General features: G+C 28.7%; 2 protein-coding genes across 38 annotated transcripts in view; both read right to left on the bottom strand.

Annotated features, from left to right (window-relative positions):
- The window catches only part of LOC126843359 (uncharacterized), a 99,957-nt gene extending 80,506 nt beyond the window's left edge, over positions 1-19,451 (bottom strand). For 5 of the 35 annotated variants that reach the window (XM_050580837.1, XM_050580836.1, XM_050580853.1 and 2 more), the window contains exons 1-11: positions 9,599-9,796; positions 9,491-9,514; positions 7,782-7,823; positions 7,554-7,580; positions 7,163-7,219; positions 6,673-6,708; positions 6,467-6,493; positions 5,834-5,875; positions 5,383-5,409; positions 4,701-4,733; positions 3,759-3,851 (exon numbers count right to left, since the gene is read on the bottom strand). In XM_050580837.1, coding sequence (XP_050436794.1) covers positions 3,759-3,851; positions 4,701-4,733; positions 5,383-5,409; positions 5,834-5,875; positions 6,467-6,493; positions 6,673-6,708; positions 7,163-7,219; positions 7,554-7,580; positions 7,782-7,823; positions 9,491-9,514; positions 9,599-9,653 — 463 coding nt within the window. In that variant the 5' untranslated portion in view covers positions 9,654-9,796. Of the gene's footprint in view, positions 1-3,758; positions 3,852-4,700; positions 4,734-5,382; positions 5,410-5,833; positions 5,876-6,466; positions 6,494-6,672; positions 6,709-7,162; positions 7,220-7,553; positions 7,581-7,781; positions 7,824-9,490; positions 9,515-9,598; positions 9,821-15,912; positions 15,940-16,608; positions 16,666-16,830; positions 16,858-17,058; positions 17,101-19,183; positions 19,208-19,291 lie in introns of those variants that run through there. The other 30 variants (XM_050580821.1, XM_050580823.1, XM_050580822.1 and 27 more) reach the window with 15 other exon arrangements.
- Positions 11,167-26,561, bottom strand: LOC126843364 (uncharacterized). 3 transcript variants are annotated; one of them, XM_050580862.1, is made up of 11 exons: positions 26,354-26,557; positions 26,112-26,135; positions 25,214-25,240; positions 24,409-24,465; positions 23,957-23,998; positions 23,508-23,534; positions 22,817-22,849; positions 21,854-21,949; positions 21,641-21,706; positions 21,483-21,528; positions 11,167-11,176 (listed from the first exon to the last, which is right to left on the bottom strand). In XM_050580862.1, the coding sequence occupies exons 1-9, from the start codon at positions 26,406-26,408 to the stop codon at positions 21,648-21,650; spliced, it is 420 nt and encodes a 139-aa protein (XP_050436819.1). In that variant the 5' UTR covers positions 26,409-26,557; the 3' UTR covers positions 11,167-11,176; positions 21,483-21,528; positions 21,641-21,647. The 3 variants fall into 3 exon arrangements, with proteins under 3 accessions (XP_050436819.1, XP_050436818.1, XP_050436820.1); XM_050580861.1 differs by lacking the exon at positions 11,167-11,176 and adding an exon at positions 20,744-20,872 and having other exon boundaries at positions 26,354-26,556; XM_050580863.1 differs by lacking the exons at positions 11,167-11,176; positions 21,854-21,949 and adding an exon at positions 20,744-20,872 and having other exon boundaries at positions 26,354-26,561.
- Between the last annotated feature and the right edge of the window lie 1,226 nt (positions 26,562-27,787).

Here is a 27,787-nt window from a genome sequence, read left to right as displayed (position 1 = left end):
TTTAGAAAATAATTTTCTAAATAAAATAATATTTATATTCTTTGACAAACCAAACAAATATTGAAAGGTGAGACGTCTTTTTTTTTCGAAAAGTCTTTATATCTTTCTTGTGTCTAAAGTAATGCAATTGTAGATTTCAGGTATGATTTCTGATTTTTTAACTTACTACATGAACAAATTTAACCAAATATTTATAATGAAACATTTTAAATCAAATTAATATTTGCTAATTTTAATTTGTTATAATACTATTTAGAAAAATAAAAATAAAATAGATTTCAATATGAAATAGGTTTTATACGTTTTAAAGTACTTCAGTGTGTATTCACGTAAAAACATAAAACCTACCGGCTACGATCTCGTTATGTTGCACTTTAAACACGATTACGAGCACAAAAAAATACTCAAAGGCTACCAAATTTGGTGAACCCTTTGCAATTAACTGCCCGGAGGCTGATGCCATGTTTGGGACGTCTAGGTCCAAAATTGGGGATGGTCCCTTAGAAGGGATTTAGACTCTAGAAGTTTGAGTGTACCTAATAAAACTTTTTAAAACCAAACGATCCCCGTTTGATCGGTGTCTCTAGGACTATTTGCCGCAGAATTACGCGTACTAAAAATTCCCCAAATTTTAGGGGGGGGGGGGTAAAGTCACTTTTAGTATGTAGTTGACCTTTGCACCCCAAAGTGTCCGTGTCCACTAACTAGTAAATCGAACTTGCTAGGGTGATTTGAGGATTCCGTGAGGGTGGGGGGTAAACTCAGAATTTTCTAAATCCGTAAACTATCTTTGCCTTCACCCGGTCAGTGGTACAACCGGTATTGTGCACCCAATATGTTTTATTAAACAAATTTAAATAATAAATATGGCTGCCGCCTAAACGTGGCCAAAAGCAAATTAAACGTTCGCCGTTTGTTGAGTACGACTTATGTTACTAACAATTGTGCGCCTAATCTCATAGACGACTAAAAGTTAGTAACTTAAAATAGTTTTGATTGGACCGACTCAACACCGGTCCAAACGCGAACTTTTTACATCTTTTCACACAAAAATTTTAAAACAAATTTGTGAAGGGAGTGGTAGAAAATATCTCATACAACTTAGTTATGGTTAAACTTCAGCAATTAATCATTTATCACATTTTTATTTTACTAATTTAATTGTTTAGTCATCAATCTCAAGTCACCGAAGCACTGTCCGTGTTTATTTTTATATATATTTATATATTATATATTACCGTAACAGCAAAAAAAAAAAAAAAAAATATTAAGTAAGTGTATTTTTGTTTTACACATTTTAATAGTATTTTCAGAACAGCTTTTTTAAGCTCTAAAAATAAATAATTTGTATAAACTAATATTTTGACTAGCTTGGGTAAGTACATTGTTATTCTAATTTACTCTTATTCTTAACGATAACATTATACAATAATTTAGTTTGAATGTATTAAATAAAGAAATGTACACGGCAATTATAGTAATACATAATAAAACGTGCCGTTAATATTGTTAGTTGTTACTTACCTGGATATGGTAGACCTCGTGTGACTAAATTAAAATAACAAAATTGGGTATTATTAAAAATTCATACTTAAAAGCAAGTAGTGTAAATAGAAATTACCCAACGAGACTTCCAAGATAACGAATGCTATAAAATGAATAACGATTTTCTGCATAATGTAATAAAGAACTTTTCTAATCTAAAAAGCCCTGTCCGATAAGGAATCTTTAAGTTGTACAAGCAAAATTGAAATGAACAATTATCAAATTTGTTTTGGCTTAATAGTGAGTGTTTTTCAGTTTTTACAAGCATCGGTACATGGAAGTATGACGCAAACGGTTTTCTTTTGGTGGTAAAAAACTTGTACAAACTAACGGGTGAACGTGGATTTTATTGTAGCTATGCGGTTGACTATGATCTTGATACTAACTGTATTCCTATTCAATTTTACAGTATTATAACGATATTTTATAAAGCAGTAACCATTACAATATATAATTAATTTCAAAAACTTAATTTTATAAACACTCTAAGCTAATAATTTCGTTTAGGTTAATTTCACTTTGTTTTGACAAGACGTATTACGCGGACTAAATAGAAACTTTTTCTAAGTTTTGTCTTAAATGTGTACTGTATTATTTGCCAAAAAAGTGTTAACCGATATCAAAACTCGACGACTTGAATTAAACCTGATCAATTAAAATGTGTGAAATATTTTATGGGCAGTTTTAAATAGTCCGAAAAATAATACTGTAAATGTCTGGTGTTTATAGTGAACTAGGGTAAACCTATTTTTTTAAACTTTGTTTTTCCTAAGTGCATTTAGCTCCATACGTAAAATATATTTTCGATTTGTAAACAAAAATAAGAAGTACATTGGGGTCATTGTTTAACTTAAAAAATTAGTCTCAGCTTCGTACGTTCTATTCTTGAATCCAGAGTCGTAGTTTGACATACATACCCAGTGCGGGACGAGGTACGCATCGAGCGAGTTCAAAACATATTTGTGGCCTTTGCTGCTTTTATTTTAAAAACAGAACATCCTCAACACGACTACTCCCTTATCCGCTCAGCGCTCAATATTCCTACTTTAGCATCCCGTCTTGTCGATGATGATATCTCTTTTATCTCCTCTCTCCTTAACGGCTTTTACGATGTTCCGATTTGCTCTGTTCTATTTCTTTCCGTGTTCCATACCACTCTACTAGAAACCATTCCCTATACCATAATTTTCTATGGGTATAATCACCCATTATACATTAGTCCATTATCACCCATTTGTCTCCTCACGGACACCACGAAAAGTCAATCTTTCAAACCACATAGACAATACGGTTGTGATCTTATTAGGATATTAACTTATTGACGAAATACACATTTAAAACGCACCAACAAAAAATAATCAGTTTATTCTCATTAACAAATCATTTTGTCACATTACTTCATCATGTCATTCATATAATTTATATATTGATAGGTAGAACTAACAAAAAACAAGATATTTTAATTGGCCAGGTGTTGTAGTTTTATTATGATTCAGTGAAATATATAATTTTAGTTTACAAACGTTAAATTAATTTAATACGAATTATTCTGTATAGAATGTAATACAACTGGATTTTTAAACGACACTTTTGGATCTTTTCTGTAATTAAAAAACATCATTATTATCATTCATAACTCAAATAGATCTTATTACATAATATCAGAATTTATGATATGGTTTGGGGTTTTCAATAAAAACAAAGGAAGTCATAAACTGATAATAATGAAAAAGAATGTTGTATTTATCATGAACTCTACATTATCTCATTTATTATATATACTTTTTTTAAAATCTTTTTGCCAAGTTGATTGGTTTTCTTTAATAAAAAAAAACATTGCCTATAATTTTGTTGAAAAACTTTGTTACGCATTGACAATTTTGATTGTCTCTTCAAAAATAAAATTGTATATTAACACCAATAGTAATTAGTAATACAAGCAATTTGTGATATATATTGTATTTATTAAATATATGTAATTAATGATTAGTTTAGATTACCTCGTTGTTACAAACAATTATTTTCTTGAGGAGTAAAACAGAGATCTAATTAGTACGATTCTGGGCCTGAAATTATTTTATTTTATTGTTAGCTAACTAAATTGTCTTAATGATTATTGATTATGTAAGTTATCCAATAAAATAACAAAATAGTTACTTATACATTTTTAATTATAAAAAAGAACTACTAAATTTAAGAAAAAAACTACTTACTGCCATTACCAAAAACCTGGTCGCAGGCATAACACAAGCCAGACGTCACAAAGCACAACAAATTTACAGCTTGCTTGGACCGGTGTGTGCATTCTAAAAAGGGTATTGAAATTTGTAAATTATATTTAATTTAATTTAAATATGAAATAACCACATAATAATACAAACAGTTTACAGTGCACACGTCATGGCACAACTTATTAACTTTAAAGCGTTACGAACATATCTTATTAATAATTACTTCACGTGAAACCAGCCTAAAAAATATTTCTCAAAACGGGCTTTTGGCAACTGTTAAAATGTTTGTAACATTGGAAATATTTTACAAAAACATTAAGTCTAACTTTATTGTAATACAATATAATATAATATATATATATATATATATATATATATATATATGTACATTAAATATTGTAAGTATTCCATAGTTATTAGAATAGACATTTTCCCAAAATGTAATATATATATATATAAGTTTAATGTGAATAGGAGTTCCGCCCAGTGATATTCGTACACAAGATGTTCGAAGTTATGTATATATTGTTTTATCACAAATACTTATTGTATATTTTTTATAGATTTTTAATTTAAAAAAAATTGGATTTGAAAACTAAACTTTGAGCTATTAAGCGAATTAAAATCAAATATCAAGATATTTATGGTTAATCAAATTTACTGCCCACTAGGAACTATCCTAATTAAATAACAGAAAAAAATTAACAAAAAGGTTATGCAAAAAACTTATGACCTCCTAGGCACTAGAAACCATTTTTTAACTAAACGTCAGATGAGTTGAAATATAATGTATTCTATTGCATTATATAGTCCATGTTTTTCGAAACTATTTGCTGACTTAAAATATACCTTTAAATCAATTGCAAAAAAATCACTGGGAAACATTTAAAGTTGATCTAAACATTTATTTAAAATTAATCATACCTTTTCCTATAGCTCTTCCACATTTTACACAAACTAAAAACAATTATTAAGTAAGTTAGCTGTGTTAAAAATAAACGAAATATGTTTATACAATTATTTACATGAATTGAGATTACATTGTATAACAATATGAAAACAAATAATTAAATTTCTTTTTCAAGCTTATGTTATGAACCCCTGATATATTTAGTTTTAGTTAGAATAAGTATCCGCAATAGTATTCAGCAGTTATTGTAAAAACAGAGCATCAAATATTGTGTGCTAGACGTGGCCGGCCAAAGAATGTGCTATTGTTTTATTTTATGGTTAAGCAAGACCGGAAGGCTAGCCGACCGCGACCCTAACGCATCAAAGCATCGTCAGTCTTTTGACAACCGTACATGTGTATGAACTTGTGAAGTCGTACTATTTAAAATAAATTATTTTAATATTAATAAAGGTACGTTTTTATTTTTTTTTTTTTTTGTTACTCTCGTAACACTTATGAGTTATGAGATATTGTTAAATTTCTTTTTCAACCTTATGAGATATTGAGTGGTTTGTGATAAAACATTACCCATTATAAGGTAATTATTTAAAACTGGCTATGGTATATCCAATATTTTCAGCATTATTTTTTAAATTAAAAAAAAATTATATGTAACGTTAAAGTATATACGTTAAGGTAAACGTTTATACTAACCATTTGAATCCTTATGAAGCATCTCCGCTAAATCCAAAAATGTTAATAAATAAAATTAATTTTTGCTAACGATAAGTTGACATAATGGTATGTACAAAATAATAATAGTATGTGTGTTATTTTTTCAAACGTTTTTATGATAACTTTAACGCTGTTTTAAATTAAAACGAAAAAATTCTTTTAGAATAATATAACAACAGAATGATGAAAAACGTGCATTTATAGGGGTGAAAAGTAAAAGATGTATATTATTTATCTGGAAAAATATTGATGTTAAGTATCCATTAACGAATTTAAAAATACAGTAAATAATGTGCACTGAAGCTGACAATGAGATTAAAGACACTAAAGAAAAATGCTATTTCTAATTCAGGAAAAACTCCAGACATTTACTTCATTATTACTATAATTGTTAAACTGTTATATAAAAAAGATTACATATTGTACATACGTGTTATACTCGTATAATTTTTTTTCTCGGTCTTTTGTATACCTGATGCAAAATAAATAAATAAAATTGTAAGGTGGCATTAAAGTCTTTTTTGTGTAACTTCTGATTGTGTACCACCTCGATTATTAGTATCATATCATATCATATTTAGTTTACATATTACTCATATCACTCATATTACACTAAATATATATTCAAACGTTTTTTAAAATATAACGCATTCAATAGTATTTATTTTAAAAATGTAAGCTATAAAAAAACTGGAGTCCTGCTTTTTCGTTGAATATGTTAGGGATATATAAGAGTTATAATTTAAGACAATTGTTTAAACTAAAATTTCTTAAAAGTACAGCTAAGAAACACAAAAAAAACTATTATTCCTCGTGGGTGAGGGGGCATGGCTAAAATTAAAATTTTTTATTTAAAGGCATGCCTAGGAGAATAACAAATGAAAATTTCCTATACATTTTGGTTCTACAACTTGATTCAAAACTTTTCCCAAAGTTATAGCCAATAAAAGTTGAAACTTTTAAACACGCTAAAATAAATTTAATTTATTTTTAAACCCTATGAGATGTTAAATGGTTTATTATATGAAAAATAGGCTATAACAAATTTTTATTCTACACTGACCTTTTGAGCTTGCCGTAGCATCATTACCTAAATCAAATAATTATATAAATATAGATTTTGTTAGGAAAAACTTGTAAATGTAAACATTTCATTTAAAACTGAAACGAAACACCTCTAGATATAATTTAAAAATAAAAATATTATACTCCGGTTTTTCTTTATCTCCCTAGTAGGGGGCTATTACTAATTCTATATTGTATACTGACTTTGTGAGCTTTCCGGCTCTGTCGAAACAACTCCACCTATAAACCAAAAAATTTTACAAATAAAATAACTGTTTGCTTACTTTCAAAAAACAAAAAGGTTTGTGAAATAATAAAATGTTTATAGGTTTTACTTTTTTACACGATTTTATAGGAATCAAGATGTGATTATAATTGAAAAATAAATTAATATATAATTTTTTTACTATTTTATTTATAGCCCGATCTAAACTGCAAAGCTGTTATAATATTTCAAGAAGGTTTATCTATTTACAAATAATATTAGCACCTTTGCTTTGTTTGCCGGTGGTGTGAACTTCTAAGTTTTAGAAAATATTTTGACGAAAAACACGGGGAAAACAATAAATGTAAGGAGAATGATATCAACAAGAACTGATATAAAGGTATGTAATAAATAACAATTTTTAAAGCATTTGATACTAATTAAAGTCTACTATAGATAACTATTAACTACTTTATTATCCAAACTGACCTTGTACATTCCTTTGGCGCGCAATATGCAATTGTTCTGTATTTAATACATCCATTTCTATAAATAAAAATATTAATGTTCGCTAAATTTTAATTGGCATAAAAGTATGTAGAAAAATAATAATTAAATAGTTTTAAATAGAAATCATGTTTTTTGCGATTTCTTAAGATTTTGGTGAAGCTACTACATAAATAAATCATCATTAAAATTTGATTTTTGATCATAACATTTAAAAAATGTTCCTTTTATTGTAATTTCTAAATGTATTATAATATTTTATGACTGATATTAAAATACTCTTACAGTATACAGACCTCTGAATTAGTGGTAATCAGTATTTTGATAAAAGATAAAATAGATAAAGTGCCTTTTATAGATAGTTGTTACTAACCTTGTGTTATTGGCACAGCTTGTGGGTCTAAATATAAATAACATAATTGAGTATCAATATAAATTCATATTCATTACTAAATTATGTGTGAATTGGGAAAAAAACTTTTCATTTAAAACTGAAACGAATTACCTCGAGAAATAATAAAAAAAATAAAAAATCCAGGTTTTTCCTTATCCCCCTAATATAATGTAGAGGGCTATTACTAATTCTATAATGTGTACTGACTTTGTGAGCTTTCCGGCGCTGTCAAATTATCCTCATTTGATCCTAAAAATGATAAAAATCAATTTAATGTTTGCTAACTTTAAATTGTTAGAATAATATTTAGAAAAATAAAAATAAAATAGGTTTATTATGAATTATCTTTTATAGGATTTAAAGTACTTTAACCCCCTAACAATTGGTATACTTTGGTGCCTGTTCCTTTTTAAAGCAGTTGACATGTTTGTGGCCATTACCGGAACAATGACTTAGACTTGTTTCTTGTAACAGACCTCACCTCCATTTTAGAAGAGCTCCATTTTTATTTCGTAGTGCTCCTATATGTGCTTTATTATTGTTCCTTTTTGTTATGCGACGATTAGTCCTCTGATTTTCACTGTTTGCGTATAATAGAACCACCTCATCTTTATCTGCCATATCGTTAAACTGCACGTCGATATCTTGAGTGTCCTCATTCGCTTTATCAGCTCGAGAAGTCTAAATGGCCAGTCGTGATTACGAGTATAAAAATTACTCAAAGGCTACCAAGTTTAGTAATCCTTCGCAATTAACTGCCCGAAATCTGATGCCATGTTTAGGACGTATAGGTCCCGAAATTGGGGAGGATCCCTTCGATGGGATTTAGACTCTAGAAATGTAGGCATACTCGATAAAGCCTATTAAAACTAAACGATCCCCGTTTGATCGATGTCTCTAGGATTATTTGCAGCAAAATTACAGGAACTCAAAATTCCCAAAATCTTGGGGGTCACCTTCAGTATGAATTCGACCTTTGCACCCCAAAGTAATTGCTGATGGCCCGTGTCCACTAACTAGTAAATCGAACTTGCTACGGTGATTTGAGGATTCCGTGGGGGGGGGGGGTAAACTCAGAATTTCCTAAATCCACAAACTATCTTTACCTACACCCGGTGTACAACCGGTAATGTGCACCCAATATGTTTTATTACATAAATTTAAATAATAAATATGGCTGCTGCCTAAACGTGGCCAAAAGCAAATTGAACGTTCGCCGTTTGATGAGTACGACTTATGTTACTAACAAATGTGCGCCTAATCTCATAGACGACTAAAAGTTAGTAACCTTAAATAGTTTTAAGTAAACTTTTTACAACTTTTCACACAAAATTTAAACAAAAAAAGGAACCCTAGTGACTCAGATAATCGAATATTAATCAGGTGTGCACTAAAATTATGTGCTCTCTAAATAGCTGTTAAAATAGCGCATTATTTTTAAAGATATTGAAGTTTTAAGTTTAGGGCATGAAGAAAGGTAGAGTGTGGTATTATTTTTATCTGCGTGCACTTCCCGACCGCAATTCCTTTTCCATCCAAACTTTTTAACTCTTATAACTTTAAAAATAGTCGTTTAAAACTAATTATCATTTAGTTAATAATTTTAGTACATTACACTAAGTTTAAAAAGTTAATTAAATGTATGCGTTGCTATTTAAGTTTCAAAAGCTGCTATCAAGAAACCAAGTAAGTAGGGGAATAAAAACAAAGAAAAATTATGAAAAATCGAGATCACATCGTATAAAAACAATATGAAAAAAATAATTACATTTCTTATTAACTATCTACTTCATTTCTATTTTTAACGGTAACATTATACAATAATTTAGTCTGAATGTATTAAATAAAGAAATGTACACGGCAATTATAGTAATACATAATAAAACGTGCTGTTAATATTGTTAGATGTTACTTACCTGGATGTGGTAGACCTCTTGTGACTAAATTAAAATAACAAAATTGGGTATTATTAAAAATTCATACTTACAAGCAAGTACTGAAAGTAATATAAAAATAGAAATTACCCAACGAGGCCTCCAAAATAATGAACGTTACAAAAAGAATAGCGTTTTTCTGCATAATGTAATAGTGAACTTTTTAATTAAAAAAACACTGTCCAGTAAGGAACTTTGAAGCTGTACAGTCAAAATTAAAATGAACAATTAACAAATTGGTTTTGGCTTAATAGTGTTTAGTCTTAACAAGCATCGGTACATGAAAGAATGACGCAAACGGTTATCTTTTGGTGGTAAAACACTTGTACAAACTAACGGGTGATCGTGGATTTTATTGTAGCTATGCGGTTGACTATGATACTATCTGTATTCGTATTAAATTTTGCATTTTGCAATTGTAGCCAAGTAAATTTCAATAAAAATATTTATAATATCATCATTTTGTGTTGCACCTTAGGTATTTTTTGAAGCCAAATTTTCAGAAATTGTTTTATTTTTTAAATTATAATTTTGTTAATTTTCTCGTGGCTGCGTCTTCGTTGGATAGTTGGTCTTCTTTATTTATGTTAACTCAGTCAATGGTTAAGGTGTTTTTATTAAAAGACAAAAATACTTTAAGTATAGAAATATATTCCAACCATCACCAATTGCATAAGATGTTATACTCAATAATAGGACAGTTAAGTGTTTGCTTGAACATCCGGAAGCATCTGATATCTAATGGCAAGCGGGCGGCTTTTAATGGGGTCCCGCTAAAAAACTGGAGGTGGTTTTGCATAATTTTTTACAATTTGGCCCCACATGAAAGGGCTTGAGTTGGTGCTAGGTGCGGCTGCCCATCGGATGACCAATTTAGACATTTCCTTTCTAAAATGCGGTCGTATTAGCCATTAGTGATACGCGCTTGAAATACTGGACCTTGGGCCGTGCAGGTGCGCCATCGAAATCTATCTGCATACAATTTTAATTGCGACTCTTCTCACAGTGTGTGTTGTAGGCCTCCTTACATACTTTATTATGTTCTTAGTATTTTTGCAAAATAGCAATAATATGCAAATTAGTGATCGGTTAATGCAGTATAAGTAACTGGCATTGTAACAATATATTATCTCAAAAGTAAAAATTCTTATTTTTTTGTATTAAACAAAATATTACTACACTATGTATTATTTTTGACAAGTAAAATTAATTTATAAGATTGAATCAGATAGCTAATCAACTAGTTTGTGATTTAATCAGATTACCAATTTTGTGCATTAATGACCGATGTATGACATCCATTTGTCGCCTCACGGACACCACAGAAAGTCAACCCTTCAAACCACATGGCAATAATATAACAATAATATTATGATGTTATATCATTGTCGAAACACGCTATTTAAAAACGCACCTACAAAAATTAATCAGTTTATTCTAAATAACAAATTATTTTCAATAGGTGAATTTATATAATTTATGTATTGATAAGTAGAACTAATAAAAAACCAGATATGTTAATATTGGTCAAGTATTATAATTTCATTATGATTCAGTGAAATATATAATTTTGGTTTAGTAAAAGTTAAAACAATTTAATAACTAGTAGAATTATTCTGTGTTGAATGTAATGCAACTGGATTTTTCAACGACATTTTTGGATCCTTTCTGTAATTAAAAAACGACATTATTATCATTCATAGCTCAAATAGATCTTATTACATAATATCATCATTGTTAAAACAAGTTAATTCCTTATATATATATATTTTACTATTATGCTTTTAAAATATTTCTCGAGACTACCAATACACCAACTTTGGTTTTGCTAATCCATATAAATTATACTTTTGATATGTTACTATGCTTAAGATTTTTATACAGCTGTTTAGCTAAACTAGTATTTAACAGAATTTAACAAAAAAACCTTTTTTAGGAAATTATCAAGTACTTGATTTTGTGTGATCATTTATGATATGGTTTGGGGTTTTCAATAAAATCAAAGGAAACCATATATTGTTAATAATGAACAAAAACCGTTATATTTATCATGAAATTTACATTATCTCTCTTATTATATATTATATATTTTTTATAATCATTTTGCCGAGTTGGTTTGTTTTCTTTAATAAAAAAAAAACATTGCCTTTATTATTGATAAAAAACTTTGTTAAGCATTGACAGTTTTGATTTGTCTTTTCAGAAAAACAAACTGGATATGAACACCAATAGTATTCAGTAATACAAGCATTTAATGATATACATTGTATTTATTAATTATATATAATTAATGTCAGGATAGATTACCTCGTTGTTACAAACAATCACCTTCTTCAGGTTTAAAACAGAGAAAGTCTTTGTACGATACTGGCCCTGAAATTATTTTATTTTTATGTTAGGTACACAAACTGACCTATTGGTTATTGATAATTTAAGCAAATCAATGTATCAATAAATTAGTTACTTATACATTTTTAATTAAAAAAAAGATCTACTAAAATTAGGATAAAATTACTTACCGTGATAACTTTCGCAAAATTTGCAGACAAAACCCAAGCAACACACGGCACAGTACATTTGCAACAAATTTGCGGCTTGTTTAGACCGATGTATGCACTCTAAAAAGGGTATTGAAATTTGTAAATTATATTTAATTTAATTTAAATATGAAATAACCACATAATAATACAAACAGTTTACAGTGCACACGTCATGGCACAACTTATTAACTTTAAAGCGTACGAACGTATCTTATTAATAATTACTTCACGTGAAACCAGCCTAAAAAATATTTCTCAAAACGGGCTTTTGGCAACTGTTAAAATGTTAACATTGGAAATATTTTACAAAAATATTAAGTCTAACTATATTGTAATACAATATAATATAATATATATATATATATATATAATATGAATACATTAAATATTGTAGATTAGAAATTTTCCCAAAGTGTAATATAAATATAATTGTAATTTAATTTAAGGTTAATGTGAATAGGAGTTCCGCCACTGGATGGTCCATAAGTTACGTGTATATTGTTTTATCACAAATACTTATTGTATATTTTTTACTGATTCTATTTTTTTTAAAAACTCGATTTGAAAACTAAACTTTGATATATTAGGCGAATAAAAATCAATTATTAAGATATTTTCGGTTAATCAAATTTGCTGCCCACTAGGAACTATCCTAATTAAAAAACAGAAAAATATGAACAAAAAAGGTAATGTAAAAACGTATGACCTCCTAGGCCATAGAAATCATTTCGTCAGATGAGTTGAAATATAATGTATTTTATTGTATTATATAATCAATGTTTTTCGAATCTATTTGCTGACATAATTTATACCTTTTAATCAATTGCAAAAAAATCACTGGGAAACATTTAAAGTTGAGCTAAACATTTTTTTAAAATTAATCATACCTTTTCCTAAAGCTCTTCCACATTTTGCACAAACTAAAAACAATTATTAAGTAATTTAGCTGTGTTAAAAATGATTGAAATATATTTATGAAATTATTTACACGAATCGTATAATGCCAGAAATGTTGAACTCGCCAATGTTTACAAAGTTAAGTTTTTAACTTTTTATGGGTACTATGATTTTCATAAAAAGTAATTTTAACGATTCTAGATTAATATTGTTTTCAATGTATTGTCGTTAAATAACAAATAACTTTTTTCATATTTACCAGTTATGTCGTAACTTATTTTTAACCATTTTATTTTATTATAATATAAGAAAATCATAAAATGTTTTTAAATATTTGATCTATACTATTGCATATTTTTGTACTAAACATTGTCTGGCATCTACAACATTTTGTGTTACACACTGTAATGCATTTTATGAAAGATTCTTTAAAAATGTTGTTAAAAAAGAAATGCGGTCGGTAAATACAATTAACTTGATCAATGCATAAACATTATTTAACAAATATATAAATCTTCACATTAAGAACTTTACTTTTAAACGAACTGAAACAAAGTAAAAGGTGATAAAAAACATACCTTGTATTGTAGATTTCACACAAGTGACAGAATCTAAAAACAGTTACAAATCATGTTAGGTGTATCAAAGTCATCATAGATTTTATAATATTAGTTTATGTTTGATAGAAGTATATTTCTTGACTTAAAATAATACTAAGAACCCTTAACCATAAAAATGATATACTCTCCGTGTATACGCTGTATTTCGGGCACAATGTTGTCATCTTCAGTGCTAACGAAACACTAGATAGCTTTTTCTAGATTTCTCGAATTCTTTACATGAAACGCCTAATGCCAAAAAATCCTAACTCACAAACGTTTACAGAATTAAATAACATTTTTTTAAAATTTAAAGCATAATTTTTTAAGTTTAAAAAAAAAAAATAAAATTACAGTCCATTACATTCTTATATTTTATTAATTTTTTATTATTTTCAACGAAAACTTCGGTAGCATGTTAATTGATAAAATAATCGTCACAAAATGTTGAGAGAACAATTTTACGGATTCTATTATTTCAACTACAAGTATTTTTCATATATTATTGAATAGTCATTAAGTTAATAAAATATATACGTTACCATTTAAGTTTCAAAAGTTTCTATCAAAAAAACTAAGATAAGAGGGGGGTAAAACAAAAAAATTGTGAAAAATTGAGGTAACATTGTATAACAACAATATAAAACAAATAATTAAATTTATTTTTCAAGCTTATGTTATGAACCCCTGATATATTTAGTTTTAGTTAGAATAAGTATTCGCAATAGTATTCAGCAGTTATTGTGAAAACAAAGCATCAAATATTGTGTGTTAGACGTGGCCGGCCTAAAGAATGTGCTATTGTTTTATTTTATGGTTAAGTAAGACCGGAAGGCTAGCCGACCGCGACCCTAACACATCAGAGCATCGTCAGTCTTTTGACAACATGTGTATGAACTTGTGATGTCGTACTATTTAAAATAAATTATTTTAAGATTAATAAAGGTACGTTTTTTTTTTTTTTTTTTGTTACTCTCGTAACACTTATGAGTTATGAGATATTGAATGGTTCATGATAAAACATTACCCATTATGAGGTAACTATTTAAAACTGGCTATGGTATATCAAACATTTTCAACATTTTTTTTTAAATTAAAAAATTAAGATAATATATAAATATGTATTAAAGCTTTCATTAAACTATTAGACTGATCCTTTTGGAATGTTTGACAAGACCGAATATAATCGATAAAACAAAACAAAATCAAATTCATGCCGATATAAGGAAGACAAAAATAGACTTAACAGGTATAAAATCTATTGGTATATATGAACGTTTATACTAACCATTTGAATCCTTTTGAAGCATCTCCGCTAAAACCAAAAATGTTAATAAATAAAATTAATTTTTGCTAACGATAAGTTGACATAATGGTATGTAGGAAATAATAATAGAATGTGTTATTTTTTTATACGTTTTTTAAGGGCTTTAATGGAGTTTTAAATTAAAACGAAAAAATTCTTTTAGAATAATATAACAACAGAATGATGAAAAACGTGCATTTATATGGGTGAAAAGTAAAAGATGTATATTATTTACATTTAAAAATATTAATGTTAAGTATCCATTAACGAATTAAAAAATATAATGAATTATGTGCACTGAAGCTGTCAATGAGATTAAAGACACCAAAGAAAACTGTTTTTTCTAATTCAGGAATAACACCATACAATTACTTCATTATAACTATTATTGTTAAACTATTATATAAAATAGATTACATATTGTACATACGTGTTATATTCATACAATTTTTTTCCACGGTCTTTTGTATACCTGATGCAAAATAAATAAATAAAATTGTAAGGTGGCATTATAGTCTTTTTTGTGTAACTTCTGATTGTGTACCACCTCGATTATTAGTATCATATCATATCATATTTAGTTTACATATTACTCATATCACTCATGTTACACTAAATATATTTTCATACGTTGTTTAAAATATAACGTATTCAATAGTATTTATTTGAAGAATTTAAGCCATAAAAAAACTGTAGTCCTGATTTTTTGTTCAATATGTTAGGGATACATAACAGTTTTAATTTAAGACAATTTTTTAAACTAAAATTTCTTAAAAGTACAGCTAAGAAACACAAAAAAAACTATTATTCCTCGTGGGTGAGGGGCATGGCTAAAATTAAAATTTTTTACTTAAAGGCATGCCTAGGAGAATAACAAATGAAAATTTCCTATACATTTTGGTTCTACAACTTGATTCAAAACTTTTCCCAAAGTTATAGCCAATAAAAGTTGAAACTTTTAAACACGCTAAAATAAATTTAATTTATTTTTAAACCCTATGAGATGTTAAATGGTTTATTATATGAAAAATAGGCTATAACAAATTTTTATTCTACACTGACCTTTTGAGCTTGCCGTAGCATCATTACCTAAATCAAATAATTATATAAATATAGATTTTGTTAGGAAAAACTTGTAAATGTAAACATTTCATTTAAAACTGAAACGAAACACCTCTAGATATAATTTAAAAATAAAAATATTATACTCCGGTTTTTCTTTATCTCCCTAGTAGGGGGCTATTACTAATTCTATATTGTATACTGACTTTGTGAGCTTTCCGGCTCTGTCGAAACAACTCCACCTATAAACCAAAAAATTTTACAAATAAAATAACTGTTTGCTTACTTTCAAAAAACAAAAAGGTTTGTGAAATAATAAAATGTTTATAGGTTTTACTTTTTTACACGATTTTATAGGAATCAAGATGTGATTATAATTGAAAAATAAATTAATATATAATTTTTTTACTATTTTATTTATAGCCCGATCTAAACTGCAAAGCTGTTATAATATTTCAAGAAGATTTATCTATTTACAAATAATATTAGCACCTTTGCTTTGTTTGCCGGTGGTGTGAACTTCTAAGTTTTAGAAAATATTTTGACGAAAAACACGGGGAAAACAATAAATGTAAGGAGAATGATATCAACAAGAACTGATATAAAGGTATGTAATAAATAACAATTTTTAAAGCATTTGATACTAATTAAAGTCTACTATAGATAACTATTAACTACTTTATTATCTAAACTGACCTTGTACATTCCTTTGGCGCGCAATATGCAATTGTTCTGTATTTAATACATCCATTTCTACAAATAAAAATATTAATGTTGCTAAATTTAAATTGGCATAAAAGTATGTAGAAAAATTATTATTAAATAGATTTAAATAGAAATCATGTTTTTTGCGATTTCTTAAGATTTTGGTGAAGCTATTACATAAATATACAAAATTTATAGATAGTTGTTACTAACCTTGTATTATTGGCACAGCTTGTGGGTCTAAATATAAATAACATAATTGAGTATCAATATAAATTCATATTCATTACAAAATTATGTGTGAATTGGGAAAAAACTCTTCATTTAAAACTGAAACGAATTACCTCTTGAAATAATTAAGAAAATAAAAAATCGAGGTTTTTCCTTATCTCCCTAATATATATGTAGAGGGCTATTACTAATTCTATATTGTATACTGACTTTGTGAGCTTTCCGGCGCTGTCAAATTATCCTCATTTGATCCTAAAAATGATACAAATCAAATTAATGTTTGCTAACTTTAAATTGTTAGAATAATATTTAGAAAAAATTGACAGTCTCTTAGAGTAATTTTGCGTTTAATGAGCTTGTAGAAAGTGTCCGATAATTCAAGCACTTTGTTTTGCGCAGCCTCTGAAATACGGCTACTTCAACACCAAAGATGACCCTTGGGTCATCTGGGTTCTTGATCGACGAGCAGCTTCCTGTCCAAATTGGTGATATGCTTAAGCACGTTTCCAATGTCCGCATCTCCGGCTTTGATGATCAGTTTGCCTATTTTAAACGGTGATTAGCTCCATTCTTAGTGCACGTGCTTTCATGGTCACCTCCGACTATAAATTAGTATTTTTTTCTGTGGTGTTCGATCTTGCACAACAATTGAGGATAAACGTCACAGGTTGTGATTTGTCCCTATTGCCATCAAAAGCATCTTTTTTGAAACAGACTTCGTCCCTATTTTAGAAGAGCTCCATTTCTATTTCATAGTGCTCCTATTTTGTGCCTTATTATTGTGATGCAACGACTAGTCCTCTGATTTTCACTGTCCGTGTCCATTAGAACCACCTCATCATTATCTGCCATATATTTAAACTGCACGTCGTTATCTTGAGTGTCCTCATTCGCTTTATCAGCTCGAGAAGTCTAAATGGCCAGTCGCGTTTTAAGCAGTCGTGGGAAGACAGACACGATTACTTAACTATTAATATTGAGCCACTCGATCCGTTTATCGCATCGGGTTACCGGGGAATGTAACAATTACACTGAATCGGCTACGGTCTCGTTATGTTACACCTTAATCACGATTAAGAGGGCAAAATTTGCTCTAAGGCTACCAAATTTGCTGAACCCTTTGCAATTAACTGCCCGGAGGCTGATGCCATGTTTGGGATGTCTAGGCCCCGAAATTGTGGTGGGTCCCTTCGAAGGGATTTAGACCCTAGAAATGTGGGCGTACCCCATAAAGCCTTTTAAAACTAAACGATCACCGTTTGATCAGTGTCTCTAGGATTATTTGCCGCAGAATTACGCGAACTCAAAATTCCCAAAATCTGGGGGGGGGAAAGGTCACTTTTAGTATGTAGTCGGCTTATGCACCCCAAAATGATTGCGGATGGCCCGGGTCCACTAACTAGGAAATCGAATGCGCTAGAGTGATTTGAGGATTTCGTGGGTGGGCAGGGGGGGGGGAAACTCAGAATTTTCTAAATCCGCAAACTATCTTTACCTACACCCGGTGAGGGGCACAAGCGGTATTGCGCACACGATATGTTTTTTTAAAATAAATTTATATAATAAATATGGCTGCGGTCCAAACGTGGCCACCAGCAACTTGAACGTTAGCGATTTGTGGTGTACGACTTATGTTACAAACAAATGTGCGCCTTATTTCATTAACGATAAAAGTTATTTACTTAAAATAGTTTTGATTGGACCGACTCTAAACCGGCACCGGTCCGAACGCGAACTTTTTACATTTTTTCACACAAAATTAAAAAAAAAAACGGAGCACTATTGACTCAGAAAATCGAATATTAATCAGGAGTGCACCAAAAGTATGGGCTCTCTAAAACGCTGTTAAAATAGCGCATTATTTTTAAAGATATTGAAGTTTCAAGTTTAGGGCATGAAGAAAGGTAGAGTGTGGTGTTATTTTTATCTGCGTGCACTTCCCAACTGCAATTCCCTTTCCATCCAAACTTTTTAACTCTTATAACTTTAAAAATAGTCGTTTAAAACTAGTTATCATCTAGTTTACAATTTTAGTACATTACACTTAGTTTAAAAAATTAATTAAATGTATGCGTTGCTATTTAAGTTTCAAAAGCTGCTATCAAGAAACCAAGTTAGGAGGGGAAAAAACAAAGAAAAATTATGAAATATCACATCATATAAAAATAATATGAAAAAAATAATTACATTTCTTATTAACTATCTACTTCATTTCTATTCTTAACGGTAACATTATACAATAATTTAGTCTGAATGTATTAAATAAAGAAATGTAAACGGCAATTATAGTAATACATAATAGAACGTGCCGTTAATATTGTTAGTTGTTACTTACCTGGATATGGTAGACCTCTTGTGACTAAATTAAAATAACAAAATTGGGTATCATTAAAAATTCATACTTACAAGCAAGTAGTGAAAATAATATAAAACTAGAAATTACCCAACGAGACATCCAAAATAATGAAAGTTACCAAAAGAATAGCGTTTTTCTGCATAATGTAATAATGAATTTTTCTAATTTAAAAAACACTGTCCAGTAAGGAACTTTGAAGTTGTACAGTCAAAATTAAAATGAACAATTAACAAATTGGTTTTGGCCTAATAGCGAGTGTTGTTCAGTTTCTACAAGCATCGGTTCATGGAAGTTTGACGCCAACGGTTTTCTTTTGGTGGTAAAACACTTGTACAAACTAACGACTTATCGTGGATTTCCATGTAGCAACGCGGTTGACTGTATCTTGATACCTATTTAATATAGCATTTGGCAATTGTATCCAAGTAAATTTCAATGAAATATTTATAATAACATTATTGGTGTAGCACCTTGGGTATATTTTTTAGAATATTTTCCGACATAATTATATTTTAAATTATAGTATTGTTAAGCCTCTCGTGGCTGCGTTTTCGTCGGACAGGCTGTCTTCTGAGGTTTATTCACAATATAGTGCAGATAAGGTTGCAGTTTTTATATTTTACTTATGTTAACTCACTAAATGGATAAAGTTTTTTTATTAAAATACAAAAATACTTTAAGTATACAAAATATATATTCCAAATATCACCAATTGCATTAGAGTGTTATGCTCAATGATAGAGGACAGTTAAGTGTATGCTTGAACGTTTAGAATCATCTGATCTCCAATGGCGAACGGGCGGCTTCTTATAGGGTCCCACTAGACAACTGGAGGTGGTTTTGCATAATTTTTTACAATTTGGCCCACACATGTCTGATCTTAGAAAGGGCTTGAGTAGGTGCTAGGTGCGGCTGCCCATCGGATGACCAATTTGGACATTTCCTTTCTAAAATGCGGGCGTATTAGCCATTAGTGATACGCGCTTGAAATACTGGACCTTGGGCCGTGCAGGTACGCCATCGAAATCTATCTGCATACAATTTTAATTGCGACTCTTCTCACAGTGTGTGTTGTAGGCCTCCTTACATACTTTATTATGTTCTTAGTATTTTTGCAAAATAGCAATAATATGCAAATTAGTGATCGGTTAATGCAGTATAAGTAACTGGCATTGTAACAATATATTATCTCAAAAGTAAAAATTCTTATTTTTTTGTATTAAACAAAATGTTACTACACTATGTATTATTTTTGACAAGTAAAATTAATTTATAAGGTTGAATCAGATAGTTAATCAACTAGTTTGTGATTTAATCAGATTACCAATTTTGTGCATTAATGACCGATGTATGACATCAATTTGTCGCCTCACGGACACCACAGAATAGCATTGTCGAAACACGCTATTTAAAAACGCACCTTTAAAAATTAATCAGTTTATTCTAAATAACAAATTATTTTTCAATCGGTGAATTCATATAATTTATGTATTGATAGGTAGAACTAATAAAAAACAAGATATTTTAATATTGGTCAGGTATTATAATTTTATTATGATTCAGTGAAATATATAATTTTGGTTTAGTAAAAGTTAAAACAATTTAATAAGAATTATCTGTGTTGAATGTAATGCAACTGGATTTGACAACGACACTTTTGGATCCTTTCTGTAATTAAAAAACGTCATTATTATCATTCATAGCTCAAATAGAATTAATTTCATAACATCACCATTGTTAAAACAAGTTAATTATACATATGTATTACAGTTATGCTTTTAAATTATCCCTCGAAGCACATCCCTTACATTAATTAAGAATCACAGAATCACAAAAATGTAGAGAAAAGGAGGAAACGACGCACCATATATTGTGTCATTGTAACTCCCTAGCTACTTTAAGGCAAATTGCTTTTGGAAAACCTTTCTTTGGAAAGGATGAAATCAAAGATATTAGAGCAAAGGAAATACTGAGATTTACAAAAAAACTCTGGTTTATTCAACGCACAGAGTTATTAAACTAAGTAAGACGTAGGTGTAAGGGCTACGTGAAATTGAACTTCCATGAGAGGGTGTGCACAATGGACCTGCAGATCTGAGTACATAGGCACTACCTGAGCCCACCCACTAACCAACTAAAACTAAAACTACTAAGCTTAAGATTTACAGCTGTTTAGCAAAACAAGTATTTAACAGAATTTTTCCAAATTTCACATTTTTTTATAATCATTTTGTCAAGTTGATTGGTTTTATTTAAAAAAAAAAAAAAAAATGCTTACATTTTTTTTGAAAAACTTTTTTTTGCCGTGACAATTTTGTTTTTGCCTAATAAATAAAAATAAAAATAATTAACTACAATAATATTTAGTAATAAAAGCTTTTTGTGATATAAATTATATTTATTAAATATATATAAACAACAGTTAATTTAGATTACCTCGTTGTTACAAACAATCATCTTCTCCAACAGTAAAACAAAGATCGTCTTTGTACGAATATGGCTCTGAAATTATTTCACTTTCATGTTAGGTAAACAATGTGACCTAATGGTTATTGATTATATAAGAGAATCAATGAATAAATAAATTAGTTGCTTATACATTTTTAATTAAAAAAAAAGATCTACTAAAATTAAGATAAAATTACTAACTAAAATTATTATGGCAACCTTCGTCGCAAATAAAACACGCGCCACACGCCAGGCAGCACAACAAATTTGCAGTTTGCTTGGACCGGTGTATGCATTCTAAAAGTGTGTAGAAATTTGTAAATTATATTTAATTCAAATTAAGTATGAAATTACTACATAATAACACAAACACATTACGACACACACACACATGACAAAACTTACTAACTTTAAAGCCCACGTACATATCTTATTTATCATTTCTTTAACCACCCTAAAAAATATTCCTCAAAACGGGTTTTCGTCAAACAGTTAAAATGTTTGAAACGTTGGAAATATTGTACACAAAACATTAAGTCAACTATATTGTATTACAATAAAATATATACTGGGTGATTGGTTAACTATGTGCAAATCAATAACCTAAAATATATTAGACTTTTTTTAATTTTATAGTTATTAGTCGGGACAAATATAATATATTTTTGAAAAATAGATCCCCATCACTTATATGTTAAAACCGTATGAACTTAAGAATTTTAAATGGTAGAGATGTTTTTATCTGCGCGCATTACTCAACCGCCCTTCCCCCCTCCATCATAAATATGTGTAAATACATTATATATCTATTGTAAGTGTTTCATAGTTATTCGATTTCAAAACTTTTAACTATTAATCGAAATAAAATAAATTATCTAGATATTTATGGTTAATCAATTTTATTGCCCAATGGGAACTCTCCTAATGAAAGGACTGAAGCAAATTAAAAAATAAGGTAATACAAAAAAACATTATATAACCTCTTAGGCCCTAGAAATTTTTTTTAAACTAAACGTCAGATGAGTTAAAATATTATATATTTTATAATATTAATTAGTCCATGTTTGTCAAATCTATTTGTTGACATAGTTTAAATCAATTTAAAAAAAACCACTATGAAATATTTAAAATTAAGCTAAAAATTTTATTTTTAATTAAACATACCTTTTCCTAAAGATTTTCCACATTTGGCGCAAACTAAAAACAATTATAAAGTTAGCTGTGTTAAAATTGACAGAAATATATTTGTGGAATTATTTACATGAATCGCATAATGCCAGATATTCTGAATTCGAAAATGTTTACAAAGTTAAGTATTTAACTTTATTTTATTTTATTATGGTATAAGGAAACAATAAAATGTTATTAAATAATTTGTCTATATTATCATATTGCATATTGTTGTATTAAGCATTGTCTGGCATATACAACATTTTGGGTTACACACTTTTAATGCATTATATAATTATAAAACAAACTCTTATGTATCCAAACCAAGTGTTTTTTTTTTTGGTTAGAATCGAAAAGTATTTCGTTTTTTAAGTACAAAATTCGTGTTTGAGGCCACTCTTAGGGATGGAATTTTCGAAAAGTACTACGCCATTTACATTCGAGGGAGTGTACTCAACTTTTTCAACAGTTTTTTTAAACTAAAAAAAAGAAGATAATATATAAATTTGTATTAAAGCTTTCATTAAACTATTAGATTGATCATCTTGGGGTGTTTGACAAGACCGAATATAGCCGACAAAACAAAACAAAATCAAGTTCATGTCTAACAACTCTATAAGGAAGAAAAAAATACACTTAACAAATATACAATCTTTTAGTATATAATATAAACGTTTATACTGACCATATGAATCCTTTTGGAGCATCTCCGCTAAATCCAAAAATGTTAATAAATCAAATTAATGTTTGCTAACGATAAATTGGCATAATGGTATGTAGATAAATAATAATAGAATTTGTGTTATGTTTTTTTTATACGTTTTTTAAGGGCTTTAATGGAGTTTTAAATTAAAACGAAAAAATTCTTTTAAAAATGTTACAACTGAATGATGAAAAACGTGCATTGATTGGGGTGAAAAGTAAAAGATTTATAATTACATTTAAAAATATTAATGTTAAGTATCCATTAACGAATTTAAAAATACAATGAATTATGTGCACTGAAGCTGACAATGAGATTAAAGACACTAAAAAAAACTGCTTTTTCTAATTCAGGAATAACACCATACATTTACTTCATTATAACTATTATTGTTAAACTATTATATAAAATAGATTACATATAGTACATACGTGTTATACTCATATAATTTTTTTCCTCGGTCTTTTGTATACCTGATGCAAAAAAAATATATAAATAAAATTGTAAGGTGGCATTATAGTCTTTTTTTGTGTAGCTTCTGATTGTGTACAATCTCGGTTATTAGAATCATATCATATCATATCATATCATACCATATTTAGTGTACATATTACTCATATCACTCATATTACTTTAAATATATTTTCAAACGTTGTATAAAATATGTATGACATACAATAGTTTTTATGTAAAGATTTAAAGCCATAAAAAACTGTTGTCCCGATTTTTTCCTCCGTTCAATATGTTATGGATACATAAGAGTTATAAATTTAGACAAAATTTTGACATTTTCGTGTCTTTGCTCTGACACATAACCGAAAAAAAAGTTATGAAAAACTTTTCACGAAAACTGACGTAACGAAAAACTATCATCTAGACTGACCTTGTACATTCCTTTGGCGCATAACATCAAATTCTTCTTTTTTTAATACAACCATTTCTACGAATAAAAATATTAATGTTTGCTAATTTAAAATTGGCATAGTACTATGTAGAAAAAAAATAATTAAATAGTTTTAAATAAAAATAATTTTTTTTACGATTTCTACAGATTAAGGTGAAGCTTTTACACAAAAAATGTATAAATCTTCATTAAAGTTGTCAAGATTCAACTGGCCTAAGTCCCATATATATATACAGAGTGACTATAACTTTAAAACAATGTTTTTTTTTTTTTGTTATTCCGAAATTTAATATTATATTTTATGACTGATATTAAAATACTCTTACAGTGTACAGACCTCGGAATTAGTGGAAATCAGTATTTTGATAAAAAATAAAATAGATACCATTTTTTTAATACAACTTTGTATTAGCAATACCTACTACATTTTTAATTTTTTGTTTAGCAAAATTGTTTTCATTTGTTTAGAGAAATATACAGATCTTTAATGGACTAATTTGACTATTTTTTAAAAGAGTTAGAGCGCCATGATTTCAATTACCAAAGTTTGAGATTTTACTCGGTATTGAAGAGGAAGGGGTGACTTTTTTAAATCGTTTGCCCATTAAAATACCTTGCAGGTTATAGACTCTATATAGTTCCTGTATAAATAATTCGATTCAGCGGTTACTACGAAAAATTAATTAAAATCCATAATTTTTAAAACAATTATTCCTCAGTTCCACATTAAAACCAAAACTAAGTTTAATTTATAACGTGCCTTATATAGATAGTTGGTATTTACCTTGTATTTTTGGCGCATCTTGTGGGCCTAAGTATAAAAAACAATGTTGGATATTAATATGTTCATTAAAACATAAATAATTTGTATAAATTAATATTTTGTCCAGCTTTGGTAACTACACTGCTATTCTACTTCACTCCTATTCTTAACGATAACATAACACAACAATTTAGTCTGAATGCATTAAATAAAGAAATCTCGATTATTTCATGACTGCGGTTTGATATGTCGACTGATTTTATTTGTTGACAACGATGTATAATAAATATATTACATTATGGTATTTACTAAGAGCCTATATTATATCACTTATTTTAAGGCTTATGTTGAAATACTTCTTTTTACTTAGCTACCATTTACACTGAGTTAATGAAGTGTTTTTGTTGAAATATCGGTAGTTTTTTAAAATATTATTATACAAAAATATAGTATTGACCGTCAGTATTTATCAATAGCAAATTAAACACAAACACAACACACCACAAGGTACAGCATAAGTGTAGCTGTGTAGCTGTAGACATAACAATGTTAGGACTCCCCCGAACCGACCCCTCACCGTCACACACAACGCCTGGCACCGCGCAGTCATCATAATAATTTTTTGACTAAAACAAGTATCTCGAAACCTCAAAAATGTTGTTTTATTTTGCTTGTAACTAAAAAAGTATTCAACCAATCAATATGTTAACTTGCTCGATCCAATCTACACAACTTTCCCAATCTACTGATATCTCGTATGTTCATTTCTGTCCAGCCGTTTGCCCAAAAAATCATTCCGAAGCGTCGCTTCGTGTATAGTATACACGGCGGTGAGCTCTCGCTATTTGTTTTACTTAGCTCCGCGCCACTACCGTGTCGCTGGATATAACGTGCCGTTAATATTGTTAGTATTAATTACCTGGATGTGGTAGACCTCGTGTGACTAAAATAAAATAACAAAATCTGGTATTAATAGAAATTCACACTTATAAGCATAAGTTTGTAAGGAAAGTTTTTATAGATAATTTACTATTTAATGTAAACAACAACAATCAATATAATATGCCGTTTAATTCAAACGGCTTAAAATTAAAACTACACTACATTGTTAACTTAGTATAGTCATCCAAAGGCTAAAGTAGTGTAAATAATAAAAATTACCCAAAGAGACTTTCAAAATAATGAAAGCTATAAAAAAAATAGCGATTTTCTGCATAATGTAATAATGAACTTTTCTAATCTAAAAAACACTGTCCGATTAGGAACCTTTAAGTTGTACAGGCTAAATTGTAATGAAAAATGAACAAATTTTATTTGGTGAGAGTATTTTAATAGTGAGTGTTGTTCAGGTTTTACAAGCATCGGTATATGAAAAAATGACGCAAATGATTTTCTTTTGATAGTGAACACTTGTACAAGCTAACGGGTGATCGTGAATTTTATTGTAACCACGCGTTTGACTATGACCTAAATATTTACTGTATTCCTATTCCATTTTACAGTATTATAACGATATTTTGTAAATCAGTTACCATTACATTATACTGTTAGTTTAAAAAACTTAAAATCATAAATAATCTAAATTAATAATTTCGTTTAGTTGGTGTTAGATTACACTTTATTTTGACAAAAAGTGTTACTCTGACTAAAATAGACATTTTTTCCAAGTTTTGTCTTAAATTTGTACCATATTATTCGGTATGCTTATAGAAATTGCCAAAAAAATGATTGCTTTACCCGATATCAAATCTTGTGACTAAAACCTGATCATATAGAATGTGTGAAATATTTTATGCGTGAATAGTCCGAGTAATAATACTGTAAATGTCAGGTGTAAGTATTGAATTAGCGTAAGCCTTTTTGTTTTAAACTAGGGTTTTCTTATATTAATTTATCCCATTACGTGAAATGTACTTACGATTTGTAAAAAAATATACAATTATATGGTGGCCATTATTTTACTTAACATCAATTTAGTTTTTACTTTAGCAATTTGACTCATTTTGTTTCTTAATTCAAAATTGAGAAAAACTACAAACAACTTATTATAAATAAAAGTGGTGAAATCATTTTTAAACAAACACTTTGATGCTAATTTGTAAAAACTGCTCCTGACTTAAATATTTTGTTCATGTGCTGATTCATTCTGTGCTTGGTTTGATCTCTACTGGTTTGAAAATACTAATTACTGATTCGCATCGAATCGTTTATTTAAAGGGGATTTTATCACTTCCATTTCTAAAAATTACTGTAAGCCGGTAACCTCCCCATCCTCACTATACCCCGACTCTACTGTACCACAACCACACTATGCTCTGTCCTCATTATGCCCTGACACAACTGTATCCAACTGTACCTAACTGGATTTTTAATTCTTAGTTTTTGGTATCAAACAATTTTTGCGTACACCATATATTTTTTTGTACACAAAATGTTTAAGTTAAATTAATTTAATTAGATTGGTTCAGATAGTTCATCTACTTGTTTATGCTTTTTTAAGATTACCAATTTTGTGCACCAATGTCTGATTTATAGCGACAAATCGCCTCACGGACAACACGAAAAGTCAACCCTTCAAACCACATGACAATAATT

This window comes from Adelges cooleyi, unplaced genomic scaffold (assembly GCF_023614345.1).
Source record: "Adelges cooleyi isolate 19-005CV unplaced genomic scaffold, UGA_ACOO_1.1 ACOO_flye_CR_arks_rails_tigmint_CR_PRNA_574, whole genome shotgun sequence".
NCBI classification, from domain to species: domain Eukaryota; kingdom Metazoa; phylum Arthropoda; class Insecta; order Hemiptera; family Adelgidae; genus Adelges; species Adelges cooleyi.
Note: the sequence above shows the minus strand (reverse complement) of the source record. Positions and strands in the feature narration are given on the sequence as shown.

Coding starts and splice junctions, on each gene's coding strand:
- LOC126843364 (XM_050580862.1), bottom strand. CDS start 26,408: ATGCAGAAAATCGCTATTTTTTTTATAGCTTTCATTATTTTGAAAGTC. Junction 23,999..24,408: donor GCGCCAAAGGAATGTACAAG/GTCAGTCTAGAT, acceptor TTTTTGCATCAG/GTATACAAAAGACCGAGGAA. Junction 21,707..21,853: donor AGGTTGCCATAATAATTTTA/GTTAGTAATTTT, acceptor AAATAATTTCAG/AGCCATATTCGTACAAAGAC.